Source organism: Danio rerio, chromosome 6 (genome assembly GCF_052040795.2).
Source record: "Danio rerio strain M-AB ecotype USA chromosome 6, GRCz13ab, whole genome shotgun sequence".
NCBI lineage: Eukaryota > Metazoa > Chordata > Actinopteri > Cypriniformes > Danionidae > Danio > Danio rerio.
The window spans coordinates 37199284-37215811 of NC_141026.1; the positions used below are offsets into that span (position 1 = coordinate 37199284).

At 32.4% G+C, this 16528-nt stretch overlaps 1 protein-coding gene and 2 long non-coding RNA genes across 5 annotated transcripts in view; 2 read left to right on the forward strand and 1 right to left on the reverse strand.

Annotated features, from left to right (window-relative positions):
- Positions 1–5190, forward strand: part of LOC147843590 (uncharacterized) — a 7095-nt gene extending 1905 nt beyond the window's left edge. The window contains exon 3 of the long non-coding RNA XR_015493837.1: positions 4706–5190. This is a non-coding gene — a long non-coding RNA (uncharacterized LOC147843590). The remainder of the gene's footprint in view (positions 1–4705) is intronic.
- LOC147843587 (uncharacterized) overlaps positions 1–11318 on the forward strand; it is a 27873-nt gene extending 16555 nt beyond the window's left edge. The window contains exon 2 of the long non-coding RNA XR_015493875.1: positions 8400–11318. This is a non-coding gene — a long non-coding RNA (uncharacterized LOC147843587). The remainder of the gene's footprint in view (positions 1–8399) is intronic.
- uap1 (UDP-N-acetylglucosamine pyrophosphorylase 1) overlaps positions 10736–16528 on the reverse strand; it is a 27089-nt gene continuing 21296 nt past the window's right edge. Inside the window, 5 exon segments of one of the 3 annotated variants that reach the window (NM_001365262.1) lie at positions 10736–11486; positions 13350–13416; positions 13965–14006; positions 14408–14596; positions 16076–16216. In NM_001365262.1, the coding sequence (NP_001352191.1) occupies positions 11394–11486; positions 13350–13416; positions 13965–14006; positions 14408–14596; positions 16076–16216 (532 nt within the window). In that variant the 3' untranslated portion in view covers positions 10736–11393. 3 annotated transcript variants of the gene reach the window in all.

The following is a 16528-nucleotide window of genomic DNA, read 5'->3' on the forward strand; positions in this document are numbered from 1 at the left end:
AATTCGTTAAAGTAAATATAAGCTAAGTTAGGATAAAAGATAACTGTAAAAAAACAAAAAAACTTTGGTGCCTTTTTTGTTGAATCAAATGTAAAAACCCTGAACCAAAAATTTATATGGCTCCATTTTCTAGGTTAATATGCTCATAGTTGATATCAGATATGACTAAAGTGCATGCATCCTTAAGCACAAGTACTCATGTTTAAAATGACAGGTAAAATTTGAAGTACTGATTATACTTTTGTACTCAAGTGAAAGAAAAGAGATGGCCTCAAACATGTACACAAGTAAAAAGTATCCAATAACCTATCTTTGCTTTACGCTGGTAAATAGATTGCACATCATATATACATTTATACAAAATAACTTTCATTAAATAAATAAAAAAATTATCTAAAAATGCCCATTCTCAGCAGAAAAGTAGCCAAGCAACAAAGCTCTGCAATATTTGCCAACAGCACTTCTTAAAATGTTGCTCCATCATCTTGGCACAAAAACGCACCAAACAGCTGTTCTTACACACTAATAATTCTGTCTTAAATGTAACGCTTAAATTTGTCAGAAACAGTTTTTTTCTTTTGCTGAAATAAATGATTAACATCTTTTTTTTCTTCTTTGCTTTAACCCTCCTTTTGACTTAAGGGTAAAAAATGACACTAACACCATTTTAACAGCAAAAAAGCTAAAATACCCTAAACAATATTTTTTTCCGTAATCTATTTTTAAAATTACCTTAACATTAAAAAAAGATTATTCATTTTCTGTTTTCATTAAGGTTATACACATTTATGTAGAACGGTTGTACTTCGGAGTAATTTTGACCCATCAGCTATAAAACAATTTTCACACCACAAAACCTACTGACACACGAACACTCCCAACACACACAATAAGAGTCTGCAGTAACACTTTATAACTGCACACTATGAACCATTATATGTACTATTTATGCTTTGTAAGTCCCTTATAAACAACAATTAAAAGCTCAGTTATATTCTTAGGAAAAAATAAACTACTTATTCATTTCTATTAATTTGAAGATGCACAAATGAAGCTGTATCAAATGAAATTGCAATCTTAACTAAAATAAAATCATGGTACTGTTGAAACATCGCTAAATAACATTCACATGTTCTATCATAATATATTGTTAAATCATTATATTGTTGTTGTTTTGCCCATTTTTATGTTATATTTGGACACCCCTGATAATTAGTAAAGTTTAAACTTTAGTCATTTTATTTTTTAAATAAAATTGAAATGATTTATTGTTTATTTGATACAATGCCTTTAATTGTTATTTATAAGAGCACACATATAGAGCACACACACACACACACATATGTATGTATATATATATATATACATATATATATATATATACATACATACATACACACACACACGTTTATTAATTGTTTAATTATGCAGCTATACCAACTATTTTATATAACTGGTTTATATGGTTTTCATGGTTTATAGCATGAAAACAAAATCATTAAGCAGATTATACATGTGCTTATAAGTAAAAAAAAAACAGCATTGTAGCTGTATTTATTAACTGATACTAACATCTAATGTAGAGTTGATGTTTATACAACAAATAATAAATTAACTATTTGCTAATGTTTAATAAATGATTCACTGAATTGTGTAGTTATTTTAAAGTGTTACCAAATCTCCTGTTTTAACTTTTATGAATACTGTCTTGCTAAAAACTGTCACACTTGCATAGGTACCTTTAGCATTAAAAATCCACTCTTTACTGTAATCAAAAAGGTGTTGCCCACCGAGTAAACACTGATGAAATACTACACACTGATGAGGGAAAACCTAGACATTGTAAGAATTGAAATATTACAAATATTTTTGATGTCTTTGACAATTCAAAACATGAGCTGAAGACAGGGCCAATGGACTCCACAACCCACCAGTGGGGAATGCGTGAAAAACCAGTTCCTGCTGCATTTGCATCTGACTATGCTGAGACTCAGCTTCATCCCCCCAACTCACGCATATGGTCATTTCAATGTTTTAAATTAACCAAACTGACTTTAACCATCATGTTTGATATCATTTGAAATGTCTCAGTGCGATTGGTACAATGGTCTCATTCTCTCAGAAATAGACATAATCAGAACAATAAATATATAACTTCAGGCATCTTTTGAACCACTGTGAGGGGTGTGACTTTTTACACACACCCCCTTCCTTGAGGGAATTCTTGGATTATTTAAGGCAAGGTTTGAGAAAAACTCAGGGCGATTCTGCCTAACCAGATCAGCCCATAACATGGCTAGCTCCATGTTATGTATATTTCAAAGTCAGGAGTGCATCTTTTTCATCTTGGAGTTATCTTTGATAATTTGATGTTTTGTATTGATCGTTTATGAATTGACTGATTGAATTGGCATAATACATTTACCTGACTAATAAATTGTTATGTTTTGAATTATTCAAACCTCGTGTTATTATCACTGATAAATGTTGTTGTCCATAGCACTACAAGCCACTGTACAGGTTAGTAACGGACTAAAACATGTAAGACGGAGCAGCGTGGCACGCTATTCAATGTTGTTAGAGATCCGACTAGCAAATTGGCATTATTTCATGTATACGTAGACTGCAAAAGGCCAACTATGGATTTTCTATTTAGAACAACAAAATATTGTTGAAACTACTTTAAATGTGGATATTTAGGCCTTCATCTACAAATTTATAATCCTGTGCGATTATTATTAAAATACTTTGTCTTGATTAAGTAGATAACAGATCTATGGGGACCACATAAAAATCTCCTAAATTGAGTAAGTAGTGTTCTGCCTTTTTAGGAGAGTGGTTAATCGCCTCTGTTTAATGACCAAGACTGACAAGCTTGTATTAAGAGATTGTATACCCGGCCGGTGCAAGACTCGAGATGCTATCGGAATCTGAGTAAATGAGAATAAGGTATAATAACAAATCAAAAGAATATTCAATCATAATCTAAAATAATGTGAAAGGAAACAAAATAATCTTATCAATGTTTTATAATTGGAGTCAGTTAAAACGAGGATAAACATATTAATATTCTAAACCATCTCATACTAAAAATGGAGTCAGATATGAGTTAAGTTTAATATAAATCAACATTGTGCACTGGAAAGACCGAACATGCAGTGAACCTTCATCCACCATTGGATACCGTCATTGGACCAACTGATTGGACCCTACAACATTTACAGTTTATGATGAAGATATTGTTGTTTCTTCATGGTAAATGACTTGAATTTGAAGACTTGAATTTAATTTAACTGCATTATTTTAGAAGTTTAGTAAAGCAAACCCATTTTTGACCCGAAGGGCAAACAGTGGAGACTGAATTCTAGGCAACACAAGGCAAACAGCAGCAGATTTCAGCAGTTCTCGTGTTTGTTTTCTTAGATTTTTGTGGAAATTTTATTTTAAGGGGCTATGGCATTAATGTTTTTAATACATCTATTCAATACAAAAGGCAAACGGTAGCAAAACGGATAAACTACTTTTAAAATTCATTATATACATATAGGCAGTGCTGAAACTTGCAGAAATTTCCTCTGATTGGTCAACCAAATCTGAGCTCCTGATATCCCCTCAAAACGATAGTCCTCTGAGTACCAGCACCCATACTTTTAATGATATATATATTAACAGTATTATCAGACATTTGTCATTAAAATAAGATCATAGTTTGCTGACAAAAAAAAATAAAAATAATATATGCCTATAGTTCACCAATCAAGCAAACCTGGTGCTGCTGGGAAATGGCTATGCTCAGCATCAGGTGCACCGCAACAAGAAGTTTGGCGGTGAACTATAGGCATATATTATTTTTATTTTTTGTCAGCGAACTATGATGATTTTAAAGACATGAACTATGATTTTAATGACAAATGTCTGATAATACTGTTAATTTACATTTTTTATTACATTTATGCATACGCAATGAATGTAAGTCTGCTAACTGATCAAACTATAGAATATGTAAACTTAGTTTATATATATATATATATATATATATATATATATATATATATATATATATATATATATATATATATATATATATATGATTAAATAATAATTAAAAGTCTGGGTGCTGGTACTCAGAGGACTATCGTTTTTAGGGGGCATCAGGAGGTCAGATTTGGTTGAGTCAAAGGAAATTGGCTGTTTCAGCACCGCCTATATGTGTATAATGAATTTAAGTAGTTTATCCGTTTTTCTACCCCCCCAAAAAAGAGAAAATCCAGCCAAAAATACTTTTTTTTTATTATTATTTTTTTTAAACTAGATTCTTTTCAAGACACTTCTATACAGCTTGAAGTGACTTTTAAAGGGTTAACTAGGCAGGTTAGGGTAATTAGGCAAGTTATTGTATAATAATGTTTTTTTCTGTAAATAATCAGAAGGTAATATTGCTTAAGGGGTCTAATAATTTTGACCTTAAAATGGCTGTTAAAAAACATTAAAAACTACTTTTATTCTTGACGAAATAAAACAAATAAGACTTTCTGCAAAAGCAAAAATATTATCAGACATACTGTAAAAAATGATTGCTCTGTTAAACAAAATTTGGGAAATATTTTAAAAAGAAAAATAATTCAAAGGGGGGTAATAATTATGACTTCAACTGTATATTGTATTACAGTCCAACTATAAAAGTTTTTGTGTCTCTTTTTATCAGGGTCCAGTGACTACTAGGGGGTCTCTGCAAACTTCCATTGACCACAAGATAAGGATTCACTCAAGGAAGGATTAAATGCCACCGTCTCACCCCAACCCTTTGGTGCATCTGCATTGGAAATTATTGGTCAATTTTTGAGTGATGGCCTTTCCACCACCATACCTTTTAAAATAGTAACATATGAATGGTTAATTGTTTTAGGCTGCAGCCATTTATTTTAATTTCCAATAATACATTTTAAACTGAAATTGTATGAAATGCCATGTTATTTTATGTATTGTAAAAAAAACAAGTTATTCAACACCATTTCAACTAATGTCAAGCAATTTTAGAATGTGACTGTTATGCATAATTACTGCATCCTCCTTACCACACAATTCTTATAACAATTGACATAACAACAGTGCAGTTAAGGTCTGACCATGTCAAAGTTGTATCAACTGCAGCTTTTATACATAAAGTAAATGGGGTTGTTTAAATTGAAACCTTTTTGGAATTATTTATTTTTTGAACTTGAACTGTGCATAGAAAATGCATCAAATAATCAAGCAGTTTGTGGTTTTCCCTGTCTGATGCTTGGACAGTTGTGTGGAACCAGTTTCTCTTCTATGTATTTGATGGTTGTGCTCTTATGTGATGTTAAGAAGAGAATGGAGCACAGTAATTCTAATAACTACATTTTACTAAAATCTATACTTTATAATTTATAATTTTGTTGAGATTATAATAACAGAAACTGTAAAAAGAATAATTACTAAAATTGTTACATGTAAGATTATTGCTATTATATTTATTAATGAATTATATAGTTATATTCAGATGAGTAAATACAGTATGTTTATAAAACCAGAACATATACACACATTATTATTATTATTATTATTATTTATTCCCATAGATGTCAGTGGCTGTTTTTTTTCTCTCCAACATTCTTTAGAATATTTTAGTTTTGTTCAACAGAAAAAAGAAACAGAACTTTAGAACTACTTGAGTTTGAGTAAATGATGAGGGAAATTTTCTTTTTTGGTCAATGATCTTATTGAGTTAAAATTAAGTCCCTTGAATTTGCATAAGACTCTATTGTAGTTATTTGCCTTATGATCGCATAACATGTTTTATTTTGTTATGGCATGGGAAAAGCAGTCAGCAGTCAGCAACGTATACAAACTGTTCTGCTTAATTTTAAATGTTTATGTTTGATTCATTGCGGTCAGCTTTTACAACAGTGATGCTAAATGAACAATTATCTGAACATAAAGTGTATCTTTATTTTTTCCTTTTAAAAGCTTCATTAAATAAGTGTTGAAAGTCATGTTCATCATTTAGAATTTTTTGGCACATCTCTACATACAATACAGACACCAAATACATCTGTACATGTTCATAAATTGTATGTGCTCACTGATCAGTGTTGTGGATCCTTTTATAAGAGCCTATTTTTTTCTCTTGTAAATAATAACACTTTAAAATGTCTTTTACCATGATAATTTAAATTTGCAACAATGTATAAACTGCCATAAGTTAGTCTCAATTTCGTGAGGCAGTGTAAATTAAATTAACATTTGTAGAGTGCATTTCCTCCATAGGCTTTTCCTTAAATCAGTAATATTATCAAGGTTTATTTTTGGAATTGTCGGTTTTGGCTTGTTTATTTGAGGTTTAATCATTTTGAACAAAACATATAAAGGGTTGTGTATAATATATGGCATGGGTCAAATCTAAATGACACACAGCCTTGGATCCCCCTCGATATAAACCGAACTGTTACTCAAATGATCAAGCTTGTATATTGGACTTAAAATAGCAGCAACCAAAAATGATGTATATACAGTATTATGCTTTTAGCAAAATAACAGACAGTAAACGTCGACCAATAAAGCAGGTAAGATTACTGCTGTTATTTATTTTTTGCATACGTTTTGTTTAACCTATTGAAGGATCATATAATCTAAAAAAATACAAATAAAAAGTGCATGATGTGGTCCAAAATGTGTTTGTGTGTGTGTTTGCATGTACGTGCTGTACGTTTTTTCTTATGAAAATTATATAATTTTTTCAAGTTTTTATAATTTTAGAGCATATTTCTACAGTTTCTATTATTTTAACTAAAAAGAAATAGTGTGCATAAAATGTACTCATTAAAACCGTCATAAAAGATAATCAAGCACAAACTTTGAACGTCATGAATGCAAAATACATTATCAGTGACATTGCCTTGCACCCCATGCGTTGCGACATCTCTGACAGTGAAAAGAGCTCCTCGTTCTAGTTTAAGCGGGTCACGTCTGTTTACCAGAGCTTTCCGTGCCACGGTAATTTCAGGAGTTTAAAATTCATCGTATAGACGTCGTATAGAGGTAGGGAAGACGGCTCATTAACAAATAAAAACGTTCGATCGAATGCGATGTTTAGCAGATGTTACGATCTTTCAAAGACGTCTCCGCGACGTACCTGTGCTATCTGGGAAGAGGATGCTGTGCCATTGGATGAGTTTGATTATTTATTAACCAAGCAAAACCAAGACTTTTTTTACAAACTGGCTTTTCTCTCAGAGCCAGAGTGTCAGTTTACAGTAGAGGGCCATTTTAGAACATACAGCACATATTATTTAAGTATTTTCAAGATAAACAGAATGTTGAAGTGCAATATATATTAATATATATATATATATATATATATATATATATATATATATATATATATATATATATATATATATATATATATATATATATATATATATTTGCACTCTTTCAACATAAAGGTTGAGCATTGCACAACAAGAATTGTGATTTAACTTTAACTATGAAAACAAGTTTTACAAAGATATATTTTGCCACTGATTATTCAAAACTTAAGGTCGTGAACTAGCAGTGTTATGCTGCTTTGAAACATCACTGTCACTGTAAACAACAGGCTAATAAAAATAAAACAAACCAGCAATCTTCTTGCTGTGAGGTGGTCAAACTACCCACTGTGCCACCGTGACACCCATTATTTTTATCATTATTATTATTAATATTATTATCTTTATTATAATTAAATAAAAATGAACAGGAGGAGGTGTTTAAAACCGCCTAGTGCGGCAGTATAGAGAGGGCGGCGTCCGCAACACCCAGTTATATCCGCGCATAGGGTGGCAGAATAGAGGTCCGCGACACCCGCGCGTCCTCAGTTATATCCGCGCATAGGGCGGCAGAATAGAGGTCCGCGACACCCGCGCGTCCTCAGTTATATCCGCGCATTTTGCAAATTGCATCTGTCAAGTCGTCCATCCTTAAATCCATAATGTTGCCATACTTTAGATTTAAAACTCAGTGGGGAATAAAATGTTTGTTTTGCTTCTCGCGCTTTCTGAGGGCGCACCACTAGCTTCATCCGCACACCTGATACACTGAGTTGTAGTGTGTGCACATCCGCAAATCCGTTGCTAAGGCTTACTTTATGTAGGTCGATTAAATTATGAGCCAAAAACAGGTTGACAACACTTGTTAATAAATAAAAAATACATTCTATATTTAAAAAAATAAGCTGTATCTCGGAAAAACCGATGCATCTCGCAAAAACCGATGCATCTCGATTTGCTTCCAAAATTTCATTCATCCTCTGCTGCTCAACCGATGTACTCGCATCGTGCACGCGCAAGACCGCGTATCGATACATATCGATTAATCTTCCCATCCCTAGTTGTTAGCACTAATAGAGAAAATTAACAATAATAACTGTGGTGGTATACAGCATTTATTAGCTTTTTTTCTCCAACATTTAAATTGTAAAATCATGGAATATTTTATATTGACTAAATGAAGACTGGTCATCAGTACTAGATTAAAACAGAAGTAACATTTTACTCAAAACACGTACATAATGCCAAATACATGGAGTCAATATTAATTTTCTTTTAGGTGGTGTTTTATTTTTTCCCAAGAGCTTTGTTAAGCTGCTATAAAAAAATAAACAAAATAATGAGACCACTTGAAAATGTGTTTTCAGTTTTTCTCATGTTCTGGTTTTACTGTGCAGTGTTTGAAGAAAATTGTCTGATAAAATTTCTTTTAAATAAAGGAAATATTGTCATTTACAACTTTTTTGTTTTGTTTTAATGGAATCCTGGGATTATTTCACCAAATATTGATTTTTTAACTCTTCTTAAGTTAACACAATGGCTAAAATATAACACACTGTGTTGTCTACAAATTAAATATAAAACGTCTAATCTTTTATGTTGAGCAGTTGCCTTTTTATGTTTATTTTAAACTACAATAGAAAATTGCAGAGAAGCCAAACTTTTTTTCTGTATATTTCCAAAAAAAAAAGAATAGTTATTATTTCCTGGTGAATCCTTTAATTTAGTTCGCCTTCCCCTTTAAATCCCTCCTCCTCCTCTACAGAGGAAAGTCATTCAGCAACATAATGAGAAAAGCAGCCCCAACATTTTTTTTCACCATTAGGTCTGGCTAGGGACAGGATATTCAATTAAAATTTATAGATGGAAAACCGATACAGGACTATTGTTATAGGAGAAAATGTGAAAAGAATTCAAAACTGATCTAAAGAAACACATTTCTGTGTCTCGTTGGATTACCAATAAAAAATATCAAGCCAGTGAAAAAGTTAAAGAATGGCCCACGTGTTACTCTTCATCATTCACAAAACATTATTCTGTCTATAGGTTTATGAATCTTCCTCACGTGCACAAATGCAAGAGGATGCAATGCCATTCTTCAAAGGTCATGGATCCCATATTTCATTTCAAATACTGTAAAGAAAATCGTGAGTTCCACACCATTCCTTCATGTTGTCACAACCCAAATCGATTAAGTTAACTTAATCGTTTTTACAAACTTAAGTGGATTGAACACACAGTTGAAGTCAGAATTATTAGCCCCCCCCCCATATATATATTTGACTAGATAGATTTCAAGTAACTTCTATACAGCTTAAAGTGACATTTAAAGGCCTAACTAGGTTAACTAGTCAGGTTAGGGTAGTTAGGGAAAAAATGCAAAGAACTTTTGACAAGTTTCTCTGGGTTTACGAGTTTTGTCATGTATTTAAAGGGATAGCATAGCTCACCTTAAAAAGATCACCATTTATGCATTCTCAAGGGGTTGTAAACTTTTATACATTTCACAAACACAACACTATTCTAGAAGTTATTCTGAAGAATGTTGGAAATAATGATTTTTTCAATCTAAAATATATATATAAATATATAAAAGTTATTTTAACAATTCAATACAAAAAACATTTTTTATATCAATTGTAAAAAAAAAAATACTATGGGGGTCAATGGCTGTTTTTTCCAACATCCGTCAGTATGTCTTTCTTTGCGCTCATCAGAAGAAAGAAACTCTTGGAACGTGTTGAGACTGAGTAAACGATGACAATTTTCATTTTTGGTGAACAATCCCTTTAAGCTTAACATTTTATTACTTCTATTGAAAAAAATATATATATTTTTACTCAAACCCATACACCTAATAAATCCAGTAAACCCAGAGAAACTGAGAGAATTTTGTGGTATTTTTAATTTCATTCCATAGCTGTAGTTTATTTAGTTTATTTACAGCCCAGGTTCAACCTTGCCATTAATATAATCAGATATGTTTCAAGCTGTTTTAACGAAGTTTAAACATTTCTCTTATGAGCTTTTGTTCTGTAATACAATGAAAACCTTTCTGAATTCCTAGAGAACCAAATAATTGGCTGGAGATGATTTTTTCGTTGCCAATTTAAGGCAATGCAAATCCAAGAATTCTGAGAAAAGGTTTTCAGTGTAATCAAATAAGAGGAAACAAACCACACTCAACAGACATTTGAAATATAACTGTTTACACTAATCACATGCTTAAATCAAGGAAGTATTTATCTCTGCTTAAAAGTCAATGGGAAAATTGCAGCAATGTGATCATTTCCAGTTTCCAAATTATATGCAATAAAGCTCTCTGATTTCCTCCCATCTTGTGCAAATGCAATTCAAGAAATTCCTAGAAATAGTTACTGGGAAAAGCAATGATTACACAGAAATGAAAGTAAACAACGAGGAATCTTTCATTTTCAAGATAAATTATTTTATACATGGATGTACATAAATGAACTAACAAATGTGGTACAGAGGAAAGCTAACCGGAAAAGACTGCAGAGAGTGTGCCGGCAACAGATTTCAACCAATCAGATCCTTTCCCATAAATCCTGTGCTGGAAAGTCTGAAGTAATGCCATACTTTTGCTCACTTACTCTGCTCGAGAAACATACCTGTCAAAAACAGACATGCACAGAAAAGACCAAACATTTTCTTACAGTAGTTTTTACAGTTATCTATACGTTTTAAGAATGGAAATGATTAAGTAATAATGCCTAAAGTCTTAACGGTGTCCATTGAAGCGATCTACAGTTCATATCATTGAGTTTGATTTGATGCGATGCTGTACATCTATTCATAAATTAATACCCAAGTACCGGTTGTAGAAAAAAAAAGCACTAGATATTGATATAAAAATAAGTCTTCACAAAATAAATAGTTTGATCATAAAACGGTTTGATTGTGTTTAGCCTTCTGGCCCCCTCCTTCCTTCATTTTATTGCACTAGAATTTCATGCTTTCCTTCACCCTAGTAGAAAAATGGAGATGATAAAGAGATCAAGAGTCTTCATTTTTTTGGTTTCAAGTGCAGTAGCTCCAGCTTCACAGGCCATTCTTCACAAGCTCGTGGACGCCGCTCTCATTGATGATCAGAGTCGGCTGGAAGACTTTTTCATTCACAAGATGCTCCAAACCCTAGGAATCAAAAGAGATACTGGTTACTATTACAGTTAGGAACTAGCACTATAAGGTATGCATTTTATTTCTTGCACCTCAACTATTAAGCGTGTGTTCACACTTGTAGATTTGTTATTTTGGTTAATTTAGTCTGAAGAAAACGGCACATTTAGATCAGGTTTATTCGGTCATGTTTAAAATACAAGCTACAAATACAAAACTAAATAAATAATGGATTTTATGGCATATATGATAGTACTTATTAAAAAATATTTAGTAACTAAGTAAATACTATAAAAAAAAAAAAAGTGTAACATATATCTAGTCTACAAGTGTCTATATTAGTGGTGGCCGAAAGAGCTTAACATGTTGCAATTTAAGAAAACACAAGCAATTAAAAAAAGTGCCTGCGAATTAAGAAATAAAGATCTTCATCCGTTTGAGAGCACACATGCCGCAAATCCTCACAACGCATACACAAAAATAAACAATCTGCATTTTCTCACAACGCAAACAATTTACGAAAATGTGCTGCATTTTATTACAACACTTGCAAAAATCACGAAACACACCGGAAGTGTGTGAAGGGGACCCAAAAACGCAAATTGAAAGGTTTTTGAACACTTTTGTTTGTTGATTTTAACACCCTGACTTCGTTGTCTTTTTATTTTATCAGCCTAAGTAAACATAACCTAAATAACCGGGTCTGTCACTTTTAAAGAGTCCCTTTGAAACATTTCCATTAGGGCTGTACAATTAATCCAAACGTAATCACATTTTTAAACGTTGCGATTAGCTAAATTAATATATATTATTTCATTTCCCCCACCCAGAGCAAATGCATGACTGTCATCTGTATGTGAGAGCCTTACTAACCAACTGAGTGAACACACTTTCGTTTTGCCCAATCAGAATAGGGCAGCAAAACTATTTATGCAGAATGCCCACAATATAAAACAAACAAACAAGCAAACAAACAGGGAAGCACAAACAAGTGGGATGGTGGTGTCTGCTGCTTTAAAAGCATTAATAGACGAATTAATATAAAAAAAAGAATAGCACGTCGGTAATATGGGAAAATCTTGGTTTTTAAGTCAAAGACACCGAACAAAAACAGGTAATTTGTGAGAGCGGTCAAATAATTGTTGGCAGCATGAGGAAATAAATCATCCAGCATCTAAAACAGCACAACAGGCGGCTATAAGCAGTGTGATTGAGCTGAAGCTTAAGCTTTGCTGGTTTTACAGCATGTTAAGCTCTCTCGGTCACTGTAGTATTCATTTATTCAGACAAAGAATAAAAATAGGTTCATTAAACCTTGGTTCAAATATGAAGCTTTTAGTTTTAAAGTACATTTTACTCAAATGTGTTTGTTGTTTAAAAATACAAAAATCAACCTACTTAGCTTTCTGACACTGAGATTTACAATTTTTGACTGTTTTTCAGTTGTGTTTTACACTGATTTATCAATACTTTTTAAAATAATACCAGAGTACTGCAAAGAAATTTTAAAGCAGAAGTTCAACAAACCTTTACATAATTTAAGCAAATTTGACTACACGTAAAAAGAACATGTAGTACATTTTACTAGACATTCAAAAGAATGAGAAGTTCATCCAAACCAACTTGACACGACTTATTAAAAAAAATGTGTAAATGTTTTTGGTTCATTTACATTTATTTGGTCAGTGTAGCTTTAATGCTCGAGTCAAAAATCACAACACAGTTTACACTGGTTTGGTGCACGACTGATGACAGCATTCACAGTTATTCAAATGAACCACGCTAACAGATAACTCCACCAGAGTTTTCACTGAATCAAACCTACCAAATGTGAACACAAAATAAATCCTTCTGGTTTTGCCTTTAGATGACTCCTACCTCACCACCATAGGACACAAGAGGAGAGATCTCACATTTGATTGGCAGATCTGTTCCATCCTTCAGACTGTGATGGCAAAACAGGTTAGAATTGTGTTTGAATGGCCATGCAGACCAAGCATTAATCATTTTATATACATTAAACAATGAAAAGATTTTACACAACATTACTAAAATCTTGAAAAGGTTAGATTCACAAAGGATTTTCTTCAATAATCATAATATACATATGATTTACCCATTAGAAACAGAATCAGACCACCACAATCACTTGTACAGTTTTAAACATTTCATGAACAAAGTATGATGTTCTGCCACTTTAAGTAAAGCAAAACTTGATTGTAAGCACCTAAACCAGATTATTTGTTATACTGAGGAGCAGCCTTGTTCAGTTCAGCATGCCTGATGCCCATTTCCCAGCATGCACATTATTCTGCCCGTTAGTAGCTGCTTTCTTGGGTCGGAGCCGGTTAAGAAATACCAGTTTTTTTTACCACTGCTATGTCATGTCTGGGATTGGACACCTTCTTCCCCCACTGAGCTCTAACAGACGGGATCTAATAAGAGCGAAGCCCCATCACCATGCACTATATGTACGACAGTAAGAATAGTTACTTCTGGCTGACTTCAGGAGTCACTGTCCCTGCTGGTCCAGCTCTAGAAATGTTACACAGGACATATTGTGTGGTTACACTTAAACTGAAGGTAAAGGGGAGTGAAAATCAACTCAGGTGGGAATGTAAGCAACAAATAAAGAGCGCACACACTCTTGGCTAAAACATTTTCAGCCAAAAAAAAAAGATTATTCGGTTAGAATGTGCTCATCTTCATGTTTTTTCAAAAAATGTGTGTAGTAAAACACATAAAAACTAAAACAAAAAAAAAAACAGTCTAAAAACAAATATATGAAATTAAAGTATTAAAAAAACTAACTAAAAGGTAAATTTATACATCAGTGACAATATTTAATACATTTTTAGTTTGTGTGTTAAGGAAAAGAAATGACACCATACTGTGTGGGATTGTAAAATCAACATGGTGAGAAAATAAAGTCTCACCTGGGTATAGCAGGTATGTGGGTCCCGTTCTCATCTACAAAATGTCCTCCAGCATTTAGGATCCAGCGGTGATGCAGAGACATGAGAGCATGACGGGCTGTAGTGGGATTGTCTTTCCCATCCTGACTGTCTGCATTCTTCAGTGGAGAAAACTCGTCTTCTCTCAGAACTTCATAAACCACAAATTTTCTACCAAACACAGACACACAGACACTTCTATAAATGACTTTTGTTTTTCAAACAGCAGATTCTAAAACATGAAGAATCTGCAATACTAGTTACCGGAATTACTTTAGCATCACAGAGGTAATTAGTTTAATTCATAGTTTAATCTAGTTCTATTCTTTAACTACTTTAAAAGCTCTGGCTCACTCTCATTGATACATTCATTCAGATTAAATAAGTATTTGAAATATGAATATTTTTATTCATTTCTCAGCGAATGTAGACAATGTATTGTCACCTTAGAATTGTAAGGTTCCATCTGACATTTTCGTCAAAATTGAGTTATTCACATATTCTTATTTTTACATTGCCAATGTGCGACCCATCTTTGCTGGCCCACATGAGACCCATCTGAGCTGGCCAGTATTATTATTTATGATAATACTTTCCATTTAAGTACAGCAGTTTTATTTTAACTTTTTAAGGACAGTGCCATTTTTTATTAACTTTTAAAATTACATTTTAATTCAAACAATGACGCTTTATTTACCTTTTTTTTTTACCTGTAAGTGTGTTATTGTATAACTATTTATTATGTTTAAAGTGGCTGACAATTATAAATATTCATAATAAGAAGAATTAATCTGTCATGTTTGTGAACTGTGCAGAGCTGTAGGCATGTAATTAGGCCTACTATGTATTTCAATACCAGTCATTATGGTGGTACTTGGAGAGACATTTTTTTCTGAGGTGGTACTTGGTAAAAAAAAAGTTTGAGAACCACTGATCTATAGTAATAGAAAGAAAATACATTTATGTTTAAACAAATTGCTGCAACAAAAATACAAACTACAAAATTTCAACTAAGTTTTAGATATTTTTTTATGTTTCTCTTGATTTTTTCTGTTTATTAATTAATTTAAAAAAAAAGTTTTCCTCACAACATATTTATTTGGGTGTACTAGGTTTTGGACTCTGATCTTAAATGTTAGTACCAGTTTTGGATTTTGGATCAAAACAAAAATACATAAAAATTATAATAAACAAACAAACAAACAAACAAACAAACAAATAATTAAATAAATAAAAAGATGGTATTGCATGATATGTTATGTAATGAAATCAATTTAAAGCAACTTCACCAAGTCATTACATTTCTTTAGCATGCTGAAAATGTGGTATAAATTTGATCTATTTTAGTCTTTACAAGATTTTTTAGACTATCTAAATCTTTAAGCAATAAGAATTTATTACTAATAAAATTGTAAGCTAGAGTAGAAAATTTTTTATTTGGTTCTTTTTTTGTTCAAAGAGAAAAAACAATACACAAATTATGCGTGACATTAGTACAACGCCCTGTCTTCACTGTGAATACTGTGTAAAACACCTATTAGGCATTTCGCTTTACTGGAAGAGGTGTAAACGAGAATCCTCAATTCAAATCGCACACACACACACACTGAAAACAGAAATGGAAGAAAAATAATAAAACTCGACACTAACTTGGCAAACTGGAATATGTCGAAGACAAACTTTTCCATTTTAATCCCATTGGGTTTGTCAGGTTTGATTAGCTGTCCTTCAGTGTTCACGTAGGGGATTTTCTTCTGTGCCACATGGTGTTGCAACTGCGGCTCGTGAGTCCTAAAAGAAAGATATAGAGGTATATAAAGACAGACAGTAACAGACAGAAAAAGCCAAGCATGTTCTTTCAGTTAAAATGTCATAAAAATGACAATAAGAGAACACGTCTGGCAAAGTCATCTGTGTTTAAAATACCAGACGCTCAAAAACTGCAGATGTTCCTCTCCTGAATTTACCTCATTCTCAGTGCGCATTAAAGTCAGCTCCATCCTGTCTAGTATTTACAAGATGGCAAACCTCATTGGAAATAGCTCATAGAAATAGCTGCACTGTTTAATGTGTTTCCGAGATCATTGCCTAGCAACTAAATAT